Raw genomic sequence first — 25523 nt, 5'->3', positions numbered from 1 at the left:
GTTCTGAAGGGTTGTCGTTGTATAACGTATCATCAAGAAGATTTATTGTTAACAAATCACAGGATACGAAAAGCCGTGACTTAAGGCGATATTTTTTTAAAGCGGAACTTCATCGATTTATACCAAATGAAAAGCGATGCACTCTCTATGATATTTGGTATTTTTCATCCCGTCTACGGTCACACTCCACGCAACCTCTGCAAAAAAACTGAAAATATGCCATAAAAAGCGAGAATCGGACTTGTTTATATATCTTTCGCGGATTACAAAGTGCGAAGCAGCCGCGCGCCGTCTAGAGCGCCACCAACCACCCACGCCCGCCGCCCGAAAACACACAAAAAACCGGCTAAAAGATGGCAGATCCGCTCAGCTTGCTTCGGCAGTACAACATAAACAAAAAGGAGATCGTCGAGCGAGACAGCCAGATTATCTTCGGCGAGTTCTCCTGGCCGAAGAGCGTGAAGACCAACTATCTCAAATATGGGTAAGTGCGGCAAGGACGACCTCTGGGACTGCCAGCACTAGCCACTAACTCTTTTCTCCCGTCGCTTAGATCCGGCAAGAAGGGCGCTCCACGTGAGTACTACACGCTGGAGTGCCTGCTGTACCTGCTCAAGAATGTGATGCTGCAGCACTCGGTCTATGTGCGACAATGCGCCGCCGAGGATATACCCGCTGTGAATCGGCCGGATCGTAAAGAGCTCCTGGCCTATCTGAATGGCGAGACGCCAACGTGTGCCAGCATCGACAAGAGTGCCCCGCTGGAGATCCCCACCCAGGTGAAGCGTGCCGCCGAGGGTGAACCTTCCAGCGTTGAGGTGGCTGCGAAGAAGGCCCGCTTCGAGGAGACCCAAGTGCAGAAGGTGCGCGAGCAACTGGCCGCCCGATGGGATGTCAACCAGAAGGAGACCGCTGTCAACATGGACAACATCAAGTCGCTGTCCGAGACGATGTCCGTTGAGAAGATCGCCGCCATCAAAGCAAAGCGTCTCGCCAACAAGCGAACGACCATTAAAAGGACGGACAATGACGAGGCCATGGGCACTGATTTGCGTGCCATCCTGGACTATGATGTGGACTCCACGAAGGACATTATTAGCAGAGAACGGCAGTGGCGCACGCGAACATCGATTCTGCAAAGCACGGGCAAGATCTTTGCCAAAAACATCTTTGCTATGCTGCAGGGCATAAAGGCGCGCGAGGAGGGACGCAATCGGCCACAGGTGCCCAATCCCATCAAGATGCCGGAGCCGGCGCGAATAGCCAAGCCACAGCCGCAATTATCGCAATACAACCGTTACGACCAGGAGCGCTTCAATCGGCAAAAGGAGGAGACCGAGGGCTTTAAGATCGACACGCTCGGCACATACCACGGTATGTCGCTGAAATCCGTGACGGAGGGCTCACTGGCCCAGCGTAAGGCGCAGGCTAGCAACCTACCGGGAGCACCGGGTGTAATAGCGGGAGCAGCCGCCGGGCGGCCCAAGGAATTGCTACCTGCGGCCCAAGCTCGGCAACTGCCCGCCAATGGTCCATCGAAGCGAACATCTCGCACCCCCATTATCATCATACCGTCTGCCAACACAAGCCTCATTACCATGCTCAACGCGAAGGATATTCTGCAGGAACTGCGCTTCATGTCCACCTCGGATAAAAAGCTGCAGGGCTGCCAGCGCGAATGCGAAGTGCTGTTACAGGTGCGATTTAATGTAACGAATTCTCTTCCAAATGGTTTATATACCCAAAGGTTTTATGGCATTTGTTTCCGAAGATGTATTCAATTTCCTATTAAAATATTAAAGATAAGAGTGGCATACACCAGTGCTAATTTATTTTCCCTTTTATTCACACATAGCGAAAACGCAACAATCAGACTGTGTCTTACCGGGTGATAGACAATCCCATCAAGCTCTCGCAACAGGAGTGGCAACGGGTGGTGGCCGTCTTCGTTATGGGACCCCAGTGGCAGTTCAAGGGCTGGCCTTGGGAAGGCAATCCCGTCGATATATTCTCAAAGAGTCAGTTAACATCATGTCCAGCTCTCTCCATTTGATTCACTAAGTCTCATTTTCTTACCCACTGCAGTTTGCGCTTTTCATTTGTGCTTTAGCGAGATGAAATTGGACTCGAACGTGGAGCGCTGGTCAGTGACGTTGCTGCGACTATCGCAAAACAAGCGGCATATGGATCGGGCAGTGCTCAGCAAATTTTGGGAAACTTTGGACAAGTAAGTGCTGATATAACAATCCATAATTTCGTTACAAAAGATTTACAATGCAATCTTTTTAGATATATAGCCAAGTACAAGCCCGATCTGCGGTATTAACCCTCACCGCATGCTTAAACGTTCTACTGAAACACGACACCTGCCGTTTTTAATCCCACTCCCAAGTAGTTACCATTATTATACACAGGCTGTAACTATGCAGCAAACGACGCAGATAGTAGGTTACAGTGTGCGCCCAACTTGCGTAGGGAAGACACCAAGCCGAATCTGGGGCATTTGGCCAGTTCCAGTCCGAGTTTCCGATAAGATCCCCACCAGGATCATCTCGCTTTTGGCAACAGCATTAAAAGTTGCAGGCCTGCGATGGTGCAAATAGGCCCAAGTACGCAGTTAGTAGTTAAGCTAAAGTTTTTCGTTCAACTTGTACAATGTAAACTATAAAACACAAACACCCGAGAGCATGTAATTTGTATTTTTAGTGATAATAAACAATTAGAAGCCATTTTGTTTCGGTTATTCAAACAGAAGGTAAAATCCTTGAAGTATATTTTCTCAATTATATAACCTTTTCAGTTATCATATCCAAGACGATTAGAACTTTTTCATACCTCCCGCCGTTGAAGTCATAAATCAAACGAAATAGTAGTATTCCATTATTTCTGTTTATATGGCGAAATATGTAGGTTTATGTCATGTTAGCTTGTGGTCAGTAACTTTACTATCTAATATAGGTTTGAGGGATTAAATAAAAATACTATTTCTCGGCCAGCAAGGCACGAACTACTCTGTGACAGTTCCTGGTGAATCTTCAGGAGGACTTGCGATCGTCGAACTGCTTCCTTGCCGCCTTCAGCGTGTTGTGCATCAGCATGGCCACCGTCATGGGACCAACTCCGCCGGGCACAGGAGTGATGTGGCCGGCGACCTGGCGAACTTCTGCAAAGTGATTAGGAAATGAATCAATCTTATCGGTCTATAGTGATTTAAGAGATCAGCCACACACCTTCGAAGTCCACGTCTCCGACCAGCTTAAACTGGCCAGTGCTCTCGTCCTTGATGCGGTTGATGCCCACATCGATGACACAGGCTCCAGGCTTAACCATGTCCTTGGTGATCAAACCCGGCTTGCCCACTGCGACCACAATGATATCCGCCTGCCGGCAATGGCGAGCCAGTTCCTTGGGCGGTGTATACCTGTGGCAGATGGTCACCGTGGCATCCATTGCCTTGGTGGCATACTTGCCATCCGCGTGCAGCAGGATGGCCATCGGTAGACTGACATTCTTGGAGCGTCCCACCACCACGGCGTTACGACCGAGTGTTTCGATTTTCATATGCTCCAACAACCGCTTGACTCCCAGCGGCGTGGCCGGAATATTGGCCTCCATGTCCAGGGCCGTGCGTCCGATGTTGACCTCATTGAAGCCATCCACATCCTTGTCCACATCGACGGCATTGCAGATGGTGCGCTCGTTGATGTGCTCTGGCACCGGCAACTGCACTAGTATCCCCGTCACCTGGGGATCCTTGTTCAAATCGGCAATCAGTTGCAGCAGCTCCTCCTGCGTGGTGGAGGCAGGCAACCTCTTGGTCTCACTGGAGATGCCCACCTCCCGGCAGGCGACCATCTTGTTAGCCACATACTTCTCGCTAGCCGGATCCTCGCCCACAATGACGGCCGTGAGGTGGGGCTTCGGATAGCCAGCAGCCTCCATTTCCTTGAGCTCGTGTGCTAGTTGGGTGCGCACCTCCTGGGCTATGGCCTTGCCATTGATGATTTGAGCCATGTTGCTGGAATGCGAGCATAGTATTATTGAATTGAATAATGTCCTTAAAACATTATTTAGTCAAATCCATAATCTTGAAAAAATATAGTAGGAAAGGTCATAAACCGGGAATGATAAGGCTCGCCGGTAAATCCCCGCCTGTCACTGCGGTTGCGCTGCAGTAATTCCCCCAGATCACACACTTGGGCGCATAAGTGTATCGTATGATTCACCCAGTTGTTTACCAAGCGGAGTGCGCGAGCGGCAATGGAAAATGTTCTTGGTGATTCCCCATACTCAGAATGTTCTTTTTATCACTGCGTCCCGAGCTACCGATGAATCCCCTTCAGCTCGTGATCTCATGCAGGGATGGTAATTGTTCGAGGAATCAAGTATAGATTGCTTATAGAATTATTTTAAAGAATAGATTCCATTGAATAATAAAGTAAACTTAATAAATGCTAGTTTTAATGTTCTGATATTTGAAAATAAAACTTGCTATCCCAGGCATCGTAACTTCACGTATTTTTCATTGCACAAGAGAATTGTATTTGTAAAACTAAGGTACTTTATTGATCAACATTCAATAATACATAATCAAGTTGGGTTAACCAGAACTGCGTAAGCCTGGGGATCGACTGCCTGCAGGGCACGAGCAAATGTGGCAAACTCTACAGAGGCGCCTTTTCTTTTAACGTGATCCAACAGATCCTCCGCGCCCAGCCACATAAATGTGAACTGCTCTAGATGCGTCTGGCGGGCTAGTTGGATCCATTTCCGATCTTGGGGATCGGACCCTTGTCCCAAAGGCTGATTCAGCAGCGAACAGAGCTGGTCGTAAATGGATTTGTTTTTAAGCAGCTGCTGCAATTTGTTGTTGTCCGTTTCGGTGTCTCTACTGGATTCTTCTTTCCATCTTCGACGACCACTACTTAGGTCTAACTCCACGGACTCCTCGTCCTCTGTTTGGATGTCCATCTCCTCGGACTTGATCTCAAGCTGACCAGCATCGCTACTCTCGTCCGACGATGAATCGATCTCCTCCTTGACCTTACATGGAATCCAGGTCATGGCCAGTTCTCCCTTCTCCGAATACACCTTCCTCAGCAGCTGGACCACCCGCTCATTGGCCTTGAGTTCGGCCAATTCCAAGGGAGTATGGCCGGCTGCATTTTGTGCCTGCAGGATGTCGGTAAGGTTTTCATTTTGGGCATCCAGAATGAGCACCAATAGCTCCACACTTTGCTCCAGAACGGCCATGTGGAGTGCATTATTACCATCCAATGTGTTGGCCACGCTAATCGAGGTCCGATCATGGCTGATCAGTTTCTTGGCAACATCGTACTTGTTCTGTCGAATGGCCATGTGCAAAGGCGTCAGACCATCGTCGTTCGTTAGCGAGAGGTCCAATTTAACGGTTGGCACTCCATTAAGGAAGCTTTCCACGCAGTTCAAGTGCTCCTCCTTGACGGCCACATGCAGTGGGGTATTTCCGGCATTATTCTTCTGATTTGGATTGCAGCCCATACCCAGCAAAGGTCGTATGTAGTGCGCTCGGTCTTGCTGGCACGCCACGTGCAGGGGACTATCACGATCCGCATTCAAAGCGCTGTTGACCAGCTCTCTCAGTTTGAAGTAGTTCATCACCTGTATTGTCTGGATGGCCAGCTTCAGGGTGTCCTTCTTCTGGCTGATCACTTCGTGCAGGAGCGTGTCATTATTGTTCATCTGAGCATGATCGTTAAATAACTTCTCCACTTGGTGCTGCGAGTTTTTCATTGGCGATCGGCGGTCCTGTTCGTAGATTTTGAATAGGTCATTCAAGTATTTATTGGTAAGATTTCGACCCGATGCCGATGCCGATTCCGCCCGACCATGGCCATCGGGCTCCAACACTCCCATGTCTAACTGGCACAACTTCTCGATATCAGAAGAGTTGTTCCCGATAAATTTGCGGAAATTTTCGGAATGAATCAAATCCTCTAGATGCATTTCGCGTCCGAACTCCTGACTTATGGTCTGTTCATGCTGTGAAAGGTTTGGCAAGCCATTTGGTGCCTGCGCCAAGCCCAGCGTTTTGGGCAGATCCAGCGAGTTATTAGAGCTGCCTGTTCCCGAACTGCTGCTATTGGCAGAGGTCCCGGTGCGTCGGCGTTTCCTCGACACAATTACGTCCCGTGGCTTGTAGCGGAAGGGCAGCGCCGGGAATGAGCGCTCATCGTCGGAGGGGCGAATGAGCTCGATGTACACGTTGACCTCGCGGTCCACGTCCTTATCTTTGTACGCAGGCGTCTGGCACACAATGGCATATTGGTGGTGTACATCCGATTCGCGGAACTTTGCGTATGCCTCCCACACGGTTTCCCCGTCCTCATCCTCCTCGAAAAACCGCACCTTGATGTTCTTCTTGCTGACCTTTTCCACCAGTAGAATAAGCTCATCGTTGCCCATCACCCCGCCAGTGGGCTTGCTCAGGCGGACGATGCGCAGCTCTCCAGTTTGTGCTGACTTGCGGTTATTGATCGCATTGCTGTACACAGGCGGTGCAAGTGGAACCCATGCGCCGTTGTCCTCAATTTTAAAGGCCTCAAAGCAGAGCCGCACCTGAAATTGGTGTTACGTTTTTGGTAAGATGTTTGTTGCTTTTCAGTAAGTTAATTGCTTCGATGTTATATTGCCCAGTTATTTTAGTAGAGAAATTTATACAATTCGAGCTAAACGAATAGATACTTTACAGACTGCTTACCCAAAATAATTAAAAGGTAGCAAATGGAACCTATAATTAAATGACTAAAGCATTCTAAAGTGGGCAATTAAACGTGTGAATAATAAATGCAAACGTGCATATTCACCTCACCGAAGCAAGCAACTTGATATTGTTTACGCGCTGGTTTACCCACCTGGTTCAAGTTCATGTCCTTGGCCTCACGCTCCGTCTCCTGATGCAGTTCCTGTAGCTGTTTGGTGGACAACTCGCGACGGTTCATCTGAAAGACCAGGCGATCCTGCTTCTTCTTGCACAGCTCCTCGAATATGTACTTCTTGGCGGTGTGTATGATGCCCATGTTGATAAACTGTGCCACATAGCCGCGCTCCTTGGACACGTGCAAATCATGCGGATCGCACACATCCCGCTCGTCCTTGCGCACGACCAGCTGATGGGAATGTGGGCTGTCCAAGTTGGTTTGGAACAAACTGCACCGGATGACGGCGGGTCCATCGTAGTTGCACAGTGTGACCTCCGGGAAGGTTTTGGGCGTCCGCTTCGAGTTGGCGCCATTAAGCGATCCATGTGTTCCATGCATCTCGCTCTTGTACCGAAAACGGAACTTCTCCACCGGTTGCTCAACGATCCGCAGCTGCGGCACGTGTTTGATATCGCCGCCAGATGCCAGGCCATTTTGATGGTATCCAAAGTTCTGGGCCGGTGGCACAGTGGCTGGAGCGGGCACAAAGTACTGGTGATCCATGTACGTGTTGCCAAAATTGGTGACATTAGCAACGCCGACACCAGCGCCAGTGGAGTTCATTAAATTGAAATTGGTAGCATCCAATTGGCAAATTCCGCCGTTGTTCAACAGCTGATGCTGGTATGGTGAATTCGCCATTGGCAGCTGGTGTGGTGAATTGCCGCCGGGCAAATTAAGATTGGCGAAATCCGTTTGCAATTCCATGGTTTCCGGGGAGTGGGCTGGTGAAAAGGATTGGTTGGTGGAGTTGGGAGATGTTCCGCTGCTATAGCCACTGGTGCTGGATGCATCGTTCATAAACATCACATTTTTACCCTTGTCTAGGTCGTAGTACTGATTCATGTTCGAAGTCCGTATCTATCCAATATTTCTGTTTAATTGCGTCTTAACAACTCAAAAGTGATCCGCTGCCTTCGCCTATCGGAACGCTAATGATCGAAACGAGCTCCGCCGATGGCTGACCATTCGTTTTAGGTACTTCCCCGATGTTCGGCGGATGGGAAATTATCTGCGGCGGCCACGTCGCGATGACTCACGGGTTTTTCAGGCGCACCACTCAGTGTGATTTTTTTGATCGGCTATACTATAAGCATGTACGGAATTCTGGATTCGCGGGTGTTGTTTACAGAGCGAAATCACACACTGTTTATATGTATTCCACCCAACTAATACATATATGCAAATTTATGGAATATCACCGCAGCGAATCGGGGAACTTTAGTGCGCCACTGCTGGAACGAAAATGAGCGAAGCACTGGGCGAACACAAGTAATAACGCTCACGAGTCGCGAGCAAAACGCTCGCTGCCCTGATAACAGGTTTAAGTTATTCGCGCCGAGCTTTCGGGTTAGCTTTTCACGGAAACTACGGTCTAAATTCATTTATTTGAATACCTGATTTCAACACACCGCACGCACACTAAAATAAAAACAAGGCCGAGCTGCCACCGCCAGGTAATCGAGTTGGGTGGCAACGTCCCAATCAGATGTTTTACAAATCTAGGGATGGAAGCGTAAGCGATTGTTTGCTCCCATTATGCTTAATGATTAATTTTTATAAATAAATTTTAAACCTATTTAGACTAAAAGTATTGAGTGATATAATGCAAAATAATAATATAAATAATACAACATTTATATAAATATAAAGATATAAGGAATTTTAATACAAATTTATACTGAGAACAGGCGTAAAATAATATTTATATATAATGCAAGTACCGAATATTAGTATTATTAATAATTTAATTGTACGCTTTTCGTTGGCTTTTCCTGTAACTCACTTTCGTCACGCACTCATCACTAGCACACGCTTTGTTTTTCTTCGTTTGATATCACGTTTTATTTTGGACCCGATTCACTTTCTTATAAGCATACACACCTGAAGTTAGACTTTCCGGCGTAATTTCGGGAAGCCAAGACCGAAATGGATCCTATAGAACGTCGCAACATTGTTGGAAAATTTAAAACACCGGAATGTTCTTTTATCCTAAGACACTTGTGCGAAATGATAAAAAAAAAAACAACATAAGCATGCGCCACTGAACTAATTTGCAATTCAGCCAGTTTCCACTCCCACTAGACCCGCACACACACACGCAGAAACAGCTGATCTGTTGCCAGGCTGCACTTAGAGTATATATGTATGTATTTGCGATCCCGTTGCACTTTTTGATGGGTTAATCAATCTTTTCACTTTGCGTTCCTCTCTTCCTCTTGTTACCATGCCAAGGTGTGTGGGTGTGTGTGTGTTAATACTTTTACACCTTATCAGTTGACGATGAGTTTTGTTTATATTGATAATCAATTAGCAGGAAAAACATAAACAAATCGGGGTCTTGACTTTCCAACCGCTAGTCTGGGTCTAGACTAGAGTTATTAATAGGCAGGTTATAAAATTAGTCTTTAGCGGACAAAGGGAAATTCGTTTTCTTGGCTTGATAAAAGCAAACGTGTATATTCAAACGCCTATTTAAATTTCTTTGAAGGTCAATTATACATATATTTTTGATGGATTTTTGTTAGCCAATTTTGACTAGTAGCATACCTTATTGCGATTTTCTTTGTTGTCTTTGGCGAATTGAGGAATTTTCCTGCTGGAAAATTCGAACTGCACTGATTGTCGGATACCGATGGACTGTATAGAACGAAACAGATCACTGAATGAGCCCCGCACGTGTTGTACATATATTTTGGATAAAAGCTTTTCGCTTCAGCGCACTACAAATGCGTGTGCGAGCGAGCGCGACTTAGAAGCTTTAAACACTTGTCGATAAAAGTATTGAACTTTGTGCGCAAATAAATATTGCTTGAAACGGAACAAATACATATGTAGATAAATGGAATTTCGCTTTTAAAACCATGATGAATATTGCTAAAAAGGACAATGCCTAGCTCTAAACATATTTTATTCTATCAATACGAAATTGGTAAAAAATTCGCCTTCACAAATATTTATTTATAAAATTCTTAAAGACGTGGAGAACACATTTTGTTGCTTTTATTATCAGTTACATGATTACGATTTTGGTTGGTAATATTTGCTGTTCTAAAATTTCCGACACGAGTTATTTTTCAATAGATGGTTTTTCTTCGACGCGGCGGATGACGAAATCTGATTTCCGATTACTGCACTCGGAGATTGAAAGATGACATGAGATGGCGTTGGCCGGTGACGTCAATTTGCTCCACAGGGGGCCACCAACGTTTCCCACTGATAAGCCCTTGAGTTCAGCCCCCTGATCACCCATTACCTATTCCATAAGTTATGGAATTGATGCACAAACGCCTGGTAACTGGCGTTTTTTGTTTTTAGACAGAGGAAAAACAATGCAGGCGTCATTAACAATGTTGTTCGCGGACGATGATTGCTCCCGTTTTGGGTTGAAAAACATGTTATTTTCGAACGGAGATAACCCCCGTGGAAAGTGCGAGTGGGCTGCCCAATGGAAATCATGCTTTAACAACCTTATTTAATTAACAAGTGGAATTTTTCGACGAGCATTTTACTTTCTCTGCTTGTTAAAAATTTGTGTCCCAAGGATTTTCAAAATTGTTCAAAGCTTTTGAAATATTTTCGAAGTTTTCAGAAAGCAAATGTTTTGTCAGTTAATTTCAATTGTAACTCAAGTTTTCAAAACAATAATTAAGAACAAAAAATTCAAGTGGGAGAAGCACATGGCATAATTAATATACTGTATTCGATTGATATTGGAGATGAAACGAAGTACGAATTTGAAAAACTTACCTTGTGAATCGCATTTTGAATATAGTTTAAAAGTTCTTTTAATAACTGAAAACGTTTGATCTGTTAAATATTATTCGATGTCCTATTCGAGCTTATTGCACTGATACACTTTTAAGCTCGTTAAATATTGTAAGCCCTTTTTGTGTAAGAGAATTATATAACTATAAAAGAACTTGATGTCACACTTGTCGCTTTGGAATATTCAAAAGAAGCGCGTTGCAGACCTTTTTATGCTTCTTAAAACTGGTATTTTTTAGTACCTTTCGAGTTCGAAATTTCGAAATTGGCCTTACTCTTAAATATTTCTAAGGTAGACAAATTGCATATTTCTCAATAACCTAAAATAAAACGAAGATACTGTTGCGCACGTACAGTTAAAATAAATAATCTGATACTTTTGTAAATTTAACGTTTAACCTTTGAGTGTGGCTTAGCAGTGCAAGTGATGATGTATCTTTTTTGGTTTATTTATACCAACGACATCTGGCCACACTGCAGTGAAAAGGAAAACAAGAAGTCGCAAATCCAATCACCATTGCAATTTTGAACACCATTCCTTTGCATAACTATTGCCCACGCCGCCGGATCTCTGATGCCCACAGACTGGCGATGAAGCCCCAGAGCAAGCGGAAGTCGTTCCCATTCAATGCGCCTCCTCCGGGCGGAATCATGGACTTCGGATTCGGGAGCTGCAGCACCTTCGGCAATTCGGTGGAGAATGACCTGGTAAAATGGCAGCACAAACGAAAATCGGAGCAGCCGGCACCCTCAGTGCTGTAAGCTATATCCCTAACACAACATCCCCATAAAATACTAACCACAGAACTCATTGCAGGCCACCCAAAATGCTTATAACCGAGGAGAGGATCACCCAGCATTTCAGCGGTCTATCGCTGGATCCGAAGATCAATGTAGCCGCCTCCACCGCTGTTAGCAACAACAATAGCGTGGCCAACGTTACGGGCGGACTAGCCACGGATGATATACCGTCTACTAGCACCGGGAAGACCCATCACCCCAATCCTGCCTATCAAATGGCGGCCATGGAGCTGGAGCAGAAACTGCGCAATGCCAATCGCATTGTGATTTGTGATGGCCTCAAGCCGGGATCGGGTCCCGGTTCCGCTCCACCTGTAATACCACCGGAATGGCTGATCAAGGCCATACCGCGTCCCTGCACCGCCTTGGTGCCTTGGCAACCGTCGCCACTGCAGATGCCGATGCCGGGAGCCAAGATGGTGTCGACCCAAATAGTGGCACCCATGGCTGCGGCACCGGCGGTCCAGGAACTGGACGACTACGACGACGATCTGGAGTTCTTTGAGAACAACAACACGTGCAGCGTGAACCTAAACAAGTCTGAGCAGGAGCACATGGACGAAGACCTGTAGCGATAGCCATATAAAAACCTAAACCATAAGAATTAAATTGTAGATTTGTATGTCCGTAACCGTAAGAACCCAGTTAGCATGCAAGAATACTCCGTCTCCTTATTTTGTATTACTATTGAAAATAGATAGATGTATGTGATTCAATCTGGAATGTTCTGGAATATTCGTTATTTGAAGCAAGTGAGTCGAGTACAGATGACTTTTGAGAGACTCAACGGCGGACGTCAAACGAACACCTGGCTTAAGAACAGTTTTTCTACGATTAACTAATTCATTATACTTTTTACATCAATTTATAAGCACTGTTTACAATATATGAGTTTCTGCAGTAAAGTGGATCGAACGAGCTGAATCTATCTACCATATTGTTTAAAATATATGTACTTTACATTGCGTTTGCAGAATTGACCTTTATTTGCTGGCTACTAAACCTAGAAAGATACGTATTTTTTTCAATTGATAAAAAAATAATAAATAAAACTTTGTAAGCAAAACTTTGTATGATCTTGTTTTTTATATATATTTATATTCAAATATTTATTTTTATATATTACAAATGCCGCAAAATTCAATATAGACATAAAATTATGAACCCTGAAATCCGATTTTTTAAGCACACCATTTATAACATTTATATATTTTTTAATTTTGCCGAGCTAGTTTTCCGTTAAAGGAACTAGTTGATTGCTGTTTAAAATGGTTTAATATTGAACTTTGGTATTTGGTATTTTCGGACAGGGCGGTCCCACTGACACATCGGTGTTGGCCAACTGCCGTCATATTGAAAAAACCAGCAGAGAGGTCGGATCGTAGCGCTGCTGAATTTTTCAGCGATTCGCGTACGGAAAAAAATCGAGTACGTCCGAGTTCGGATATTCCAGATATCCATATAAAAAAGTGTTTATTTGGTAATTATTATTAAAAATACACACGTGTAAAAGGGTGTGTGCGTTTTTGGTGCTGTGAAAAGTTTAGTGAAAGGCCCCCACACTGACAGCGTATGAATTATAATTATAATTTACTTCATGGCGCAAGCGAAAAGATTGTAATTCGGAGAATGAGAAGCCGAATCAGAACAAAAGCAAGGCGAACGGCAGAGCCACCACCACATAGAGCACTCAAATCGCATCCGCAGCGGCGGAAATCTGACAAAAACTAGATACGAGGCGAAGTGCAAATTTAGAATTCTTATTACAAGTTCATGGGAAAGTGGCGAATATACGTGGAGCGTGATAAGTGAGCGTTTTTTGTGTGTTGAATGGCAAAACATCACGTTGACCGATGCACGAATGAGAGGGAGTATCGCGAGTACGCGTCGCCGGAGCCGAACTCACCACTCTGGTTTGTTTTTCCGCTTTCTTCGCGGCTCTCGCTCTCTTTGCCGTGCAGTGGTGGAGCCCCGGGGCAGCGGCACACGCGTTGGGGGCCATCCCCCCTTCGGCCGGTGAGCCACTGTACTTGCCGCGTGGTGAGTTTGCCGGCTGGGCCTCTGCTGCTGCTTCAGCTTCTGGCTGGTGGGTTTCTTGTGCTCCGAGCTCTTGGGCTCCAACCTCTTGTGCTCCCTCTCATTGGTCGGCCAATCGTGTGTGAGTGAGCTTGTGCCTGTGCGCTGCTCCGCGTCGCGTGTCGGACCGTTTGTGTGTGGGTGTGTGTGCGTGCGCTGGCCGTTCAATTTGTGTGAAGTAATAAGCGTAATTAGTTTGTTGGTGCGGCGACGGATTGCAATTTAGCTTGAAAACGCCACTAAATGTAAATGTAAACGTAAACGTCTGACGCATCATCTACATCTGAGATTTTGTGATTTTCCAGCTTGAGTCTGGCCAATAGAGTCCGTCGAGTGGAACCAGAAACGAGCTGCAACTATAAAGCGTTAACAAAAAAGTATAAAATAAGAGGCAGCGATGTCCACTGCCGTTGAAACGGGGTCGTCGCCTGCCAAGAGCAATAGCAACAACAATAGCAGCGGCGGCAACAACAGCGGCAACAACAACAACGGCAACGGCAATCTCAGTCCAAATGCAAAAGGCGTGCAGCGGCGTCAACTGGTAAGTACCGCCGCACCCCCAATTTTAACCCCTCCCCCTCCCGGTTCCACCACTATCAATAACCGATAAAGCCACGGCAACCTACAGTCGTACTTCCCTAGAGTGCATCTGTTAAGTTTCACTCGATAAAACGAACTAGCAGTACCAGCTGTGTAAGACCGAAAAATAAGTGGAAATTTATTTTTGTTTGTTGCCAGATGTTCAAATTTATTAATTCAGTGCTCTGATAACCCGGAATAATCAGTTAACTAAGCCCTCATTAGGAAAGATATCTATAGTTGACTCAAGTTACTTTAAAAGTCAACAGAAGGCGGATAGCTGCTCAATTACGTACGTTTTCCTAAGTTATAAGCCGGCACTACTTAGCCGCCCATGTGGGTGGTTCGCCATACGGAAATTCACCTGTATGCTTGAATGATAAGCCCGCCGTGCCGAGCCCTAATAACTTGATGATCAGCGAATGCAAAGAGTGCGAGCGAGAGATAGCAAATTGGTTGTGGAAGCGAACGTAAAACTCATCATTAATCGGTGGAAATAAAATGCATTCTCACCCAACCGCCCCGCCCCCTGCCTCTCTCGCCCACTACTCTTGTTTTATTTTTCTTTTCCGCTGTCTTTTTAATTTTCCTTTGCGCCCGTTGAGCATTGGAGCTCAACTGAGGCCGCATGACCGAAAGCAATGAGCTTTATTTGCCATATTCGCTGTTTGTTATTCTCTTCTTCTGGCTATTATTGCCATTGTTGTTGTTTGCCTCGCATTTCGTTTTCAATTTGCCGCTGGTGTGTGTGTGTGTGCGTGTGCGCTTGTGAGCGAGCATATGTGTGCGCGAGGGTGCTGGTGGGTTTGTGTGTGGTGTGTTTCTGCTTCGGTTTCTATTCCATATCGTAGATAACAGGGCATTGTTGCGTTGTTGTTGCCCAACATATTTACATACGGTGAGGAAGACGAAGCGAGAGAGGAAGAACGGGAGTAGTGCTGACGTTGACACTGCTTTACACAGAGAACAAAAAGTCAAACCAAATACCTTTCGAATCAATTTATATCTGAAATTTAATATATAGAATGCAATGCAATTTCTTGTGTAGAACGTTAATCCTCAGCCCCACTTCGCGTCAGTTTAGTTTTGTTTAAGTGCAGAAAAGTGATACGTGGGCGTGGATATCCGTGGCGGCAGTTTTGCTTCAAGGGGGGTGCTTCGGTGATTTCATATCGTCAGCCAACTTGCAAAGTTCACGTTCACAGTTTCCTCGGCCTGCGCATTTGATTAGCACCAAAATTGGATCAGCAGCTGCTGGCGCTCGTCGCCTTGCCATCCGTTCGCTGCGAGCGGTGACGAAGAATTCCCGCCCGGCACTTGTCGACGGAATTCTCCTCCCCCCCTGATGCACGAAATTATACCCTACCATCAAGGGGTATCCATGTCATCCTTTTGGGAGTAACATGTTCATACTCACTTGATCATGACCTCATGTAACACGTGACCATCTCAACAGAACCATGAAGTCTGAAAATCAAACTATTGAATTGTCCTATCTCTTTAGGAAACAATCTAACCAAATAACAACATTAAGATTACCTCCCGTCACAGAAACGTAATTAATTCACACTGCAGGGTATCTGAGCAGTCGCTAGTGCAGCCTATTTCCCACTGGGTATCTATGCATACTGAAGTGGAAAGCAGGGAAGCAGGCGGGGGGAGCGAGCGCCCATTAAAAATGTATGGATTGCTGGGGAGTGGAAGGGCGAACTCTCATTATGGTGACTAACGCGGAGAATTATAGGTGGCTAGCGGAAGGAGGAGCACGCTGAGCACATGGCAGATAAGGGTCCGCAATTAGCACCTTAAATAGAATACATTAGGGTGCCCAGGTGGCCACCTGATGGGCGGGGGATTGGTTGGGGGGTGGTGGGGCGAAGGTGACGCCACCACAGCAAGAATCCGAAACCACTTGACTGGATTTGGATTTTGGTTTTCTGTCTTACACGCAACTTTTTATGTGGTCGCGGCTGTCGATGTTGTTGTTGATTCCTCTCTTACACGGAACGAAAAATCTGATTTAATAGATAATTTAAAATGTCAAGTGAAAACATTCCCATCCAAAAGTAGAATATCGAAAATACTAGAATGTATTGTAATACAAAAGTAAAGATCTTAATATAATTTGAATGCCTTAAAAGTACGTCGCGTGAAATGAACAAACAAATATTTAAACCTGCTGTTTTTTCAGTGTGCTTTTGCGCCTATCGTTGTTTTTGTTGCTTCTCTTACCTGCCGATTGTTAATCGGCCAGACACCAAAACAAGCTTTTGAGCCGAGGAAAAAACAACGACAGTCGCGCGGCAGCAACAGCGTGGCCACAATGAAAAGTCACTAAAAATCGTTTAGAACATGCCAAACAAGTTTCAACATTTCTGTGGGGCAAGCCGCTTAAAAAGGATATGCCACACACACACAAACGCGCGCGGATACAAACAAGCACAAACACAAACGAGGGCAAGCGCATCCATGTTTATAGATTTTTCGTTGCAAGACTCACCGCTCCCACCACCCCCTGGCCAATCCCTCTCCACGTGCCCCTGCCGCCTCACTCGCAGCGGCCAAAATAAACTCAAAGCAGGAGACATGGCAATGCATTCCGTATTTCGTATTCCGAATTTGTTGTTCCTTGGAGCAACAGTCTCTCATCTCAATCCCCATCGCATCTCTCAATCTCTCAGATTCTTTGCTTCTCTGCCGGCGATGCACCACCACCAGTGCAGAAAATAAAGCAGGAAAAAGAATCAACACAGCATTCGCATGCAAAGTGCATGCGCACTGGAGGGAGACAGCAACAGCAACAGGGGAGCGAGCGAGAGACCAAGAGCGGAGCAGGTCGTGGTGGACAACGCGAATCCCGTTGCCCTCTGTCAAGCAGGCCTGCCACCCCTTTGGGTGATACGGAAAAGCCTACCCTACCGAGACTAGTATTGAAGGAAACAAATATGGGGCGGAAAGGCATAATTGAAAGCATTTTGAAGCAAGCAAGTGTTTACCTTAAGAACCCCATTTATATAAGTAAGCACCAACTACTTGTAAGTTACTAAAATAATCAAGACATTATAAACCGCATGGTTTTCTGGGTAAATAGTGGAACCACCAAATGGTTACCATGCAATAATTGCCTATATACATATGTATGTAAACTGCCGGGAAACGCAAATAAAACGTTCAAATCTAATGGAAAACGGACATGCTTTCGGTAAAAACTCATCAACCATTGTCAAAAATTTGTGAAAACATCAAATCGATCCTAAGACAATCAACATATTTTCGAATTTTCAAGCACCCCCACAAAATATGCGTATTATTTTCGACTTTTATTTGGACATCGAACGTACTAGCGGCGTGACCGAAAATTGCCGATTGAAAAAATGTGGGCATAGCATGTTGCTTAAATAGATTTTTGTTTGCTCGCTCTTGTCATCGATGCTCTCCCATTTAGTCGCTCTCTCTAAATTTGTTTGACTCTCCGTATCTCTCTCGAGAGACTCCCTCTCTAATGAGGTTCGTCGGTTATAGTTGTTAGGAAATCTCACGCTCACAAATTTGAACCCATTTGGCCCCACCAGGTGATTAATATATAAATCAATCAAAATAAGCTTGTCTGTTCAATCTATTTATTCTCTTTAAATCTCGAATGAATTTCGTTGTCTTACAAACAATAAAATTCTTAAAAAATTTCTAAAATAAAATAAAACCATTTAAATAATTTTTTTTTTTACTTTTTGATGTGATAACAAGATAAAATATAATGGATATGGTGTATATTTGAAAATACATTTTTTCCAAAACTAAACGATAGTTTTCAAAATATTGACATCCCTATCGGCGAGCAAATGAAATCGAAATTACAGAGGCGGGAGAGTCCTCCAAGCGACTGGAGAAAGTGAAGGCGAGGGTCGCTGGGAGAGTGAGCGGGTGGGTCCGAGAAGCAAATCACCGTGGTGAAGAGAGTGACAAGTGAATCACATCGATGGCGTCAGCAGAGTCGCTGGCGGAGGCAGCGGCAGAGGCAGCGCCTTCCGTTTAGTCGGTGTATTTTTAGTACTTCACTCACTCGAACTCAACATCAACCGAATCTGACTCTCTTCTTTCTTTTTGCAGCGCGAGAGGAAGCAGCGCAAGCTCTACCTGGAGGAATGGTCGCTGGGCGACGAGGACGGCGAGGGGACGCGGGGATTCAGCGTTGCCGAGAAGCTCGAATCTTCAAAGTTCGCGCAGGCGGGAATGGTGCGCGAGATGCGCGGATGCGATCTCACCGTAGCGTAAGTATCTCAAGCTTTTGCAGTATTTATCGCTTGCTAATCGGCGGTGATTATCGGTTTGCCATGCAACGGATATGTTTCGCGTTGTTTTATGACCTACATTAAACGACGGATATAGTATACCTACTAGAATGAGATCGTCATGCAGAGATTAATTTGTTTATGTCTATTTTGAATAGATTTGATTTACACACAGATTTATGTTGATAGTTAATCCTAAACATCTATTGGGTTTTTGTTGCTCCATGCAGTTTCCTCCAACAGCACGGCTTCAACATCCCGCTGTTATTCCGGGACAAAGCGGGCTTGGGTTTACGAATGCCCGATCCGCAGGAGTTCACCGTGAACGATGTGCGACTGTGCGTGGGATCCAGGCGACTCCTCGACGTCATGGACGTGAACACGCAGAAGAACCTGCAGATGACCATGAAGGAGTGGCAGCAGTACTATGACAGTCCGCAGAAGGACCGTCTGCTAAACGTGATCTCGCTGGAGTTCTCGCACACCCGCCTGGACAGGTTCGTTCAGAGTCCGGAGATCGTGCGCCAGATCGACTGGGTGGATGTGGTCTGGCCCAAGCAGCTGAAGGACGCCCAGCGGGAGGGCACCAATCTGCTGGGCGGCATGATGTACCCGAAGGTGCAGAAATACTGCCTGATGTCAGTGAAGAACTGCTACACGGATTTTCACATTGACTTCGGCGGGACTTCCGTTTGGTATCACATCTTAAGAGGGAGCAAAGTATTTTGGCTAATTCCACCCACCGACCGTAATCTGCAGTTGTATGAAAAGTGGGTTCTCTCTGGCAAACAGGCCGACATTTTCTTTGGAGATACAGTGGAGAAATGTGCCAGGGTTTATTTAACGGCGGGGAACACCTTCTTCATACCCACCGGCTGGATACACGCAGTGTACACGCCCACCCAATCCCTCGTATTTGGAGGAAATTTCCTACACTCCTTCGGAATAGTGAAGCAACTTAAAACCGCTAGTGTTGAGGATAGCACGAAAGTGCCCCAGAAGTTCCGGTACCCCTTCTTCACGGAGATGCTGTGGTACGTCCTTGCTCGCTATGTTCACACGCTACTGGGCCACTCACACCTGGAAGGTGAGGCCTCGTTGAGCGAGGATGAAATGGCTGCCCGTCCGCATACCCATCTTACGCACCATGAGCTCTTTGGACTAAAGGAGATCGTTATGTATTTGTACGATCTGCCGCCGCAGAAGAAAAATGTGCCCAGCCTGGTTCTGGATCCTGTGGCCCTGATCAAAGACGTCCGATCGTTGGTCGAGCGTCACTGCAAGGATCAGCAAGATCTCGCGATTACTGGTGTGTCAGTGTTAAAGTCGCCACCAGGATCGCAGCCACCCTTCTTGTTGTATGATCGCACACGCGTGAAACAGGAGATAAAGCAGGAAATTGCACGCAAGAATGCAGAGGTAATACGGGAACAACAGCAATTGGAGGCGGGCAGAGCCAGGGAGGCCGAATCGGATACGTCTCAATCCACTGGAGTGGGATCAGCCATCGGAATGGGGGCTGGAGTCGAGTACAGTAACGGAGTTATGAAGAAGGAGCAATTGGAGAACGGTAGCGGAGTATCAGTTGGCGGGCACGGATCACAGCCAGGTGCGTCATAAAATGTTTATTTGTTTTGCACAGAAGGAGTAATACTGTTCTTATTTTACAGAGGCCACCTTTGCCCTTCCCACCGATACGCTTAAGTATCGCCCACCCAAGAAGATGCATTTGGCCACCGCGTTGGTGGCAGCCGCTGCAAGCAGCAGCTCTGGAGGAGGCGGTCCAGTTGCAGGAGTGGGAGGATCAACGGTGGTGGGAAGCAGCCATAGTCCTACCGGCGGAGGGGTGGGCCCAGTCACAGGTGGCGCTATTAGTGTGATTGCCACCAGCTCCAGCTACATTGAAGGAGGACAAGTTGGAGGAATTCTCAACGTGGACAATTGCCATTCTCCAGAAGGGGGTGGCGCCAAACTGTCTCCAAATCTGACCGGTACCGGACAACCAAGACGTCGCAGGACGCGCTGCAAGAACTGTGCCGCCTGCCAGCGCTCTGACTGCGGCACCTGTCCCTTCTGTATGGATATGGTTAAGTTTGGTGGACCTGGTCGGGCCAAGCAAACGTGCATGATGCGGCAGTGTCTATCGCCAATGCTGCCGGTTACAGCGCAGTGTGTTTACTGCCATCTGGATGGATGGCGTCAGACACCAGTCTCTCCGCAGACCAAGCAACTGGCTTCCGCCGATGGGCCCTCCGCTCTAATGGAGTGTTCCGTGTGCTACGAGATCGCCCACCCGGACTGTGCTCTCTCGCAGTTAGATGGCACAGAGGACGCGGCGGACGCCAAGGGAATCGTAAATGAAGATCTGCCAAACAGTTGGGAGTGTCCCAGCTGCTGCCGCTCCGGCAAAAACTATGACTATAAGGTACGATGGTAATCAACACATGTGAAACTTACTAATCCAACCTTTATTGTACAGCCTCGCCATTTTCGGGCACGGCAAAAGTCCTCCGAAGTACGTCGCGTTTCTGTTTCCCATGGTCCAGGAGGCGCCGAAGGCCACGCGGATGGAAATGCATTGCTGCCGCCCCCGGTGGGCCAGTATAATGACTTTGTCTTCACCAGTGAGTCGGAAATGGAATCGGGAACTGTCAGTGGCCACATGACACATTGGAAACACGGAATGAAGCGCCACCATCAGCTGGAGGTTAAAACGGAGCGAAATAATAGCTGCGACACCCCATCGCCCGGCATCTCACCAAATGCCATTGGCGGCGACTCCAAAGTAGGAAAGCGGCGCAAGAGCGACGACGGAACGAGCGTTAGTAGCAGCATGCACGAGAGTAATGATGCTCCATGTGGCTCTTCGGCGGAGGGAGCTGGTGGTGCAGGAACTGCAAATATATCCACTAATCAGTGGAGCGGCAGTGGCGGCGGAGGTGGTTCCCGCAAGAAGAACTCAATACGATCACAGCTGGCCCAGCAAATGCTGAACTCGTCGACCCGAGTCCTCAAGAAACCCCAATATGTCGTGCGGCCAGCAAGTGGAACCGGCTCGTCTTCGTCCAGTGGAAATGGAGGAAGCGCATCCGCCACCAACGGAATCAGCAATGGCAGCAATCAAAGCGGTGTAAACTCCTGTGGAGCTGGCAACGGCGAGCGAGGAACCAATAACGGAGGATTGAGCGGCTTAAACGGCTTGGGCAATCAGCACCACAGTTCAACACAAAACCTGGCGTTGGACCCAACTGTGCTGAAGATCATATTTCGTTACCTTCCGCAGGACACGCTGGTCACCTGTTGCTCAGTATGCAAGGTATGGTCGAACGCAGCGGTCGATCCCGATTTGTGGAAGAAAATGAATTGCTCGGAGCACAAGATGTCAGCATCACTTTTGACAGCGATTGTGCGCAGGCAGCCGGAGCATCTCATTTTAGACTGGACGCAGATTGCCAAGAGGCAGTTGGCGTGGCTGGTGGCTCGCCTCCCGGCGCTCAAGAATCTCTCGCTGCAAAACTGCCCCATCCAGGCAGTGCTGGCACTGCACACCTGCCTTTGTCCACCGCTTCAAACTCTGGATCTCAGCTTTGTGAGAGGATTGAACGATGCTGCAATAAGGGACATCCTTTCGCCTCCAAAGGATTCGCGACCTGGCTTAAGTGACTCGAAGACGCGTCTAAGGGATCTCAAAGTAATGAAGCTGGCGGGAACAGATATCTCCGATGTGGCTGTGCGCTATATCACGCAGTCGTTACCGTATCTGCGGCATCTGGATCTTTCCTCCTGCCAACGTATCACGGATGCGGGCGTGGCACAAATAGGAACCTCCACCACAGCCATCGCTCGTCTCACGGAGCTTAATCTGAGCGCCTGCAGGCTCGTGTCTGAGAACGCTCTGGAGCACCTGGCCAAGTGCGAAGGCCTCATCTGGCTGGACCTGCGCCATGTGCCCCAGGTGAGCACCCAATCGGTGATTCGCTTTGCAAGCAACTCCAAGCATGATCTGTGCGTCAGAGACATCAAGCTGGTAGAGCGAAGGCGGAGGAACTCGACGACAGCAACCCGAAGCTGGCACCACGACTGAGCCACTGGCAGCTGGAGGAGGTCCATTACATCTTAATCATATACACTAGGACAGCACACTTTCTAAGCCCCAATCCAGTACCATGTACCCCTAATCCATTGCCGGAATGCAAGCCAAAGAGTGTCGTCGGGCCCTTTGCATTGCGTGTGGTTATATTCTTAAATGCTAAGCTAGTCAGGATAGGGCTCAGCTCATATTCAGGTTCAGGTCTGCTTTTCCGATACCTTCTGAGAATCTCAAAAATGTCTTTTTTCGAAGATCAATCCATGTTTACGGTTTTAATACTTTTATCTAATCTAATGGCATGTTTAGATGGGAAATCGCTGCAATATTTTCAAGCTAGGTAACTTAAACTACACATATTCTTCTATTTGATCATTTCCACCTTTGTTTTCCCCATTTCCTCAAACCACTCTTGGCAGTGTGAAGGGCTGAACTTCGGTTTTCCGAAGCTAAAAGATACCAAACGTACGGATCCCCATTTTATACAAGTCGCCCCACCATCCTCACACTCGGACTTAGCGTAGTGATTAAGAATAGCATTCCCGCGAAGGTAATTACATTTAATCAGTGTCATATTTCTAAGCATGCAGGAAACGTTACATGTTAGAGAGCAGCACTAGGTGCACCCATCCAGCTTAAGTAGATGCAGCTCGCACAGCAACTGAGAATCACAAGCAGTGCGTTTCGGGACTGTAAGAGCAATGCAACCATTTATAGAGAACGATTTTATTTGATTGTCGAACCTTTTTAAGTACCCCAACATTTGGCCTTACTCGATGCAAATTAAACTCGCGTTGCGCCAGCGGTCTTACAGTTCTGAATCCCACTGTACCAGCGCTATTGCCGCACATAGTCGATAAGTCAACCTGCCAAGCTCCCGAAGGACCCTCCCCCTAGCCCCCCACTCCAGTAGCAGTTAAATTAGTGATAACGTTGCTAAAATATATTTGAGAGCATGTAAGATTAATACAAGTACGAGCATACTTATATTTAATGTTTTACAGAATTACATTACAAATATAGAATAATGTTTCAAGAATTTCTAGTACTTTGCGGATTTGTAATCGGGTTCATCGCCACCACCACCGCCGCCTCCACCGTCCTTTGGCAGTTTTCGCTTTTGAATGATTGTCTAAATGGTAAACAAAAATAAATATTTTGTATTGATCATCGCCGAATGCTTTGGGATATGCATACCTGAATCTTCTGCCACTCCCTATCGAGCTCGGCCTTCTCGTTCTTCTCGGTTTTGTTCTTGCGCGTCTTGCGACCGTCCTGCATCTTGACGCCGTACTGGAAGGCAGCCTTGGGCAGCGCCTCCTTCGTGCTCATGTAGTCGGAGTACTCCTCCTGCGTGTCAAAGTCCCAGCGTCCAATGGGCCCCTTTTTATTGCCCAAATCCATCTTGGTGTAATCCACCTCATCGTCCGAGTCGTCGATGGCGTCGTTCATCTCCTCCAGCCCGGGATAGCATTCTGCGTAGCCCTCGGGTTCAGCGAACCGTGCGGCCATGGCCTTGGATATCTTGGGTGGCGGGGGAATACTGGATATGATCGGCTCCTCTGATGCCTCCGGCGGGCCGTCTCCAAAGTATGAGGGGGCGGGCTTGCCTTGCTCCTGGCGGTTTCGGTCAGCTCGCGTGGCAGTGGGTTGGTAGTCCCCTATATCGTCGTAGATATTATCGCCCAGGGGAGCTGATTTCCCTTCCATGTTCGATGAGGACGAGGTGGCGTGCCGACTGGAGCCACCATTGCTAGACGATCCACGAAGATTTTCCACCTCCTTTTCGTAGAACAGCGGTTTGTCCTTGTCGCGCTTTTTGTTCTTCTTGTTGCGACCACCGGCACGTAGATAGCTCAGGATTTGGGACAGCTTGTTGATCACAATGTCATTGGTGGTCAGCGTGGCCACATCCTCTTGTGACACCGGCACCTCGAACTTGGAGCGCTTCAGTGTGGTTGGAATATCCGACTCCCCTAGCTCGTCATCCAGGTCGATCACATAGGCCATCCGTCCTGGAGCAAATAGCTCATTGCGGGGAATTTCTTTAGAACGCCTTGCCTGCACTAGATTGTAAATATTGCGCGCCAGAGCACCGTTGATTGCATTAATATCCTCCGACTCGCGGCGCTCCGCTTCCAATTGCTCGGCGGCGGCAGCTTCTTCGGCGAGCTTTTCCCTTTCAACGGCGGCGGCAATCTCCTCCTCCTCCGCTTCCTTGGAGTGCAGCTCGGAGCGCACTTTCTGCAGAAGGGCGTAATCAAGACCCTTCACCAAATGCGTATGCTGGATGTCACCACCCAAGAACTTGGACTCCTGAATGATACGTCTTCTACGTTCCTGGGCATCGATTCCGGATTTCATATCTGGCGCTACGGCTCGATACGTATTGGTGTTGCTTCCGTGTCCCGGCGTGCTCACGTTCACGTAATCTGGATTGGCACCATCACGTCGTTCTCGTGCTCGGTCCCTATACTTCTCGGACAGCTCTTGCAGCTTAACATCCTCCTGCTTCTTGAGCGCCGCATAGAAGTTCTTTTTCTTGCGCCGCAGATCATTCCGCTCGCTGCTGCTCTGACCCTTCTTCTTTTCACCACTCAATCCTGTCGCCCCGGGGGCGGTGGATGGCGTGGCAAAGGTAGCAGTGGCCAGAGATCCTCCAGCGGAGGTGCTGCTCGTCCCTGAGCCAGGAGGAGGAGCTCGGGGCGTCGCTAGCAGCTTGCGAAAGTCATCGTTGGTCAGTCGCACCGAAGGCGGTGCTTCCAAGTGGGCATCCGACATGGCGAAGAAAATTCAAAGAAAACTCGCTGAGAAAATCTATATTTACAAACTGTGCTTCTTCTTGGTTTTCCCTGCCAGGGTTGACTGTGTTTTCGATTTTTCTCCCTACTGTAATCGATAACATGTTTATAGTGATGGACGATTAGCGTTTTTAGCGTTTTTTCCGTTTAATTACGTATATTT

At 47.2% G+C, this 25523-nt stretch overlaps 6 protein-coding genes across 12 annotated transcripts; 3 read left to right on the top strand and 3 right to left on the bottom strand.

Moving 5' to 3' along the window:
* The first annotated feature begins 161 nt into the window (after window positions 1-161).
* LOC117146014 (parafibromin) lies at window positions 162-2729 on the top strand. The gene is made up of 5 exons (XM_033311938.1): window positions 162-484; window positions 554-1697; window positions 1856-2018; window positions 2086-2227; window positions 2290-2729. Exons 1-5 carry the CDS (start codon window positions 354-356, stop codon window positions 2324-2326), a joined length of 1617 nt encoding a protein of 538 aa, XP_033167829.1. The 5' UTR covers window positions 162-353; the 3' UTR covers window positions 2327-2729.
* Window positions 2730-2867: 138 nt separating this feature from the next.
* On the bottom strand, window positions 2868-10880 carry LOC117146015 (bifunctional methylenetetrahydrofolate dehydrogenase/cyclohydrolase, mitochondrial). 3 transcript variants are annotated; one of them, XM_033311941.1, is made up of 3 exons: window positions 10710-10880; window positions 3231-4018; window positions 2868-3163 (listed from the first exon to the last, which is right to left on the bottom strand). In XM_033311941.1, exons 1-3 carry the CDS (start codon window positions 10721-10723, stop codon window positions 3036-3038), a joined length of 930 nt encoding a protein of 309 aa, XP_033167832.1. In that variant the 5' UTR covers window positions 10724-10880; the 3' UTR covers window positions 2868-3035. The 3 variants fall into 3 exon arrangements, with proteins under 3 accessions (XP_033167832.1, XP_033167830.1, XP_033167831.1); XM_033311939.1 differs by lacking the exon at window positions 10710-10880 and adding an exon at window positions 9510-9637; XM_033311940.1 differs by lacking the exon at window positions 10710-10880 and adding an exon at window positions 8844-8992.
* On the bottom strand, window positions 4539-8289 carry LOC117146013 (nuclear factor NF-kappa-B p110 subunit). Its single transcript, XM_033311937.1, has 2 exons — window positions 6894-8289; window positions 4539-6597 (listed from the first exon to the last, which is right to left on the bottom strand). Exons 1-2 carry the CDS (start codon window positions 7803-7805, stop codon window positions 4591-4593), a joined length of 2919 nt encoding a protein of 972 aa, XP_033167828.1. The 5' UTR covers window positions 7806-8289; the 3' UTR covers window positions 4539-4590.
* Window positions 10881-11178: 298 nt separating the features above from the next.
* On the top strand, window positions 11179-12497 carry LOC117146016. Its single transcript, XM_033311942.1, has 2 exons — window positions 11179-11485; window positions 11545-12497. Exons 1-2 carry the CDS (start codon window positions 11319-11321, stop codon window positions 12098-12100), a joined length of 723 nt encoding a protein of 240 aa, XP_033167833.1. The 5' UTR covers window positions 11179-11318; the 3' UTR covers window positions 12101-12497.
* A 374-nt stretch (window positions 12498-12871) lies between these two features.
* On the top strand, window positions 12872-23598 carry LOC117142350 (jmjC domain-containing histone demethylation protein 1). 5 transcript variants are annotated; one of them, XM_033306271.1, is made up of 6 exons: window positions 12872-12956; window positions 13910-14145; window positions 18291-18451; window positions 18703-20081; window positions 20143-20897; window positions 20952-23598. In XM_033306271.1, the coding sequence occupies exons 2-6, from the start codon at window positions 14002-14004 to the stop codon at window positions 22554-22556; spliced, it is 4044 nt and encodes a 1347-aa protein (XP_033162162.1). In that variant the 5' UTR covers window positions 12872-12956; window positions 13910-14001; the 3' UTR covers window positions 22557-23598. The 5 variants fall into 5 exon arrangements, with proteins under 5 accessions (XP_033162162.1, XP_033162161.1, XP_033162164.1 ...); XM_033306270.1 differs by having other exon boundaries at window positions 12891-13008; XM_033306273.1 differs by lacking the exon at window positions 12872-12956 and adding an exon at window positions 13658-13782.
* Window positions 23488-25437, bottom strand: LOC117142351 (protein Red). The gene is made up of 2 exons (XM_033306274.1): window positions 23757-25437; window positions 23488-23691 (listed from the first exon to the last, which is right to left on the bottom strand). Exons 1-2 carry the CDS (start codon window positions 25338-25340, stop codon window positions 23602-23604), a joined length of 1674 nt encoding a protein of 557 aa, XP_033162165.1. The 5' UTR covers window positions 25341-25437; the 3' UTR covers window positions 23488-23601.
* Between the last annotated feature and the right edge of the window lie 86 nt (window positions 25438-25523).

This window comes from Drosophila mauritiana, chromosome 3R (genome assembly GCF_004382145.1).
Source record: "Drosophila mauritiana strain mau12 chromosome 3R, ASM438214v1, whole genome shotgun sequence".
Taxonomy (NCBI): Eukaryota; Metazoa; Arthropoda; class Insecta; order Diptera; family Drosophilidae; genus Drosophila; species Drosophila mauritiana.
The sequence above is the reverse complement of the archived record's forward strand: the minus strand, read 5'-3'. Positions and strand labels throughout refer to the sequence as shown.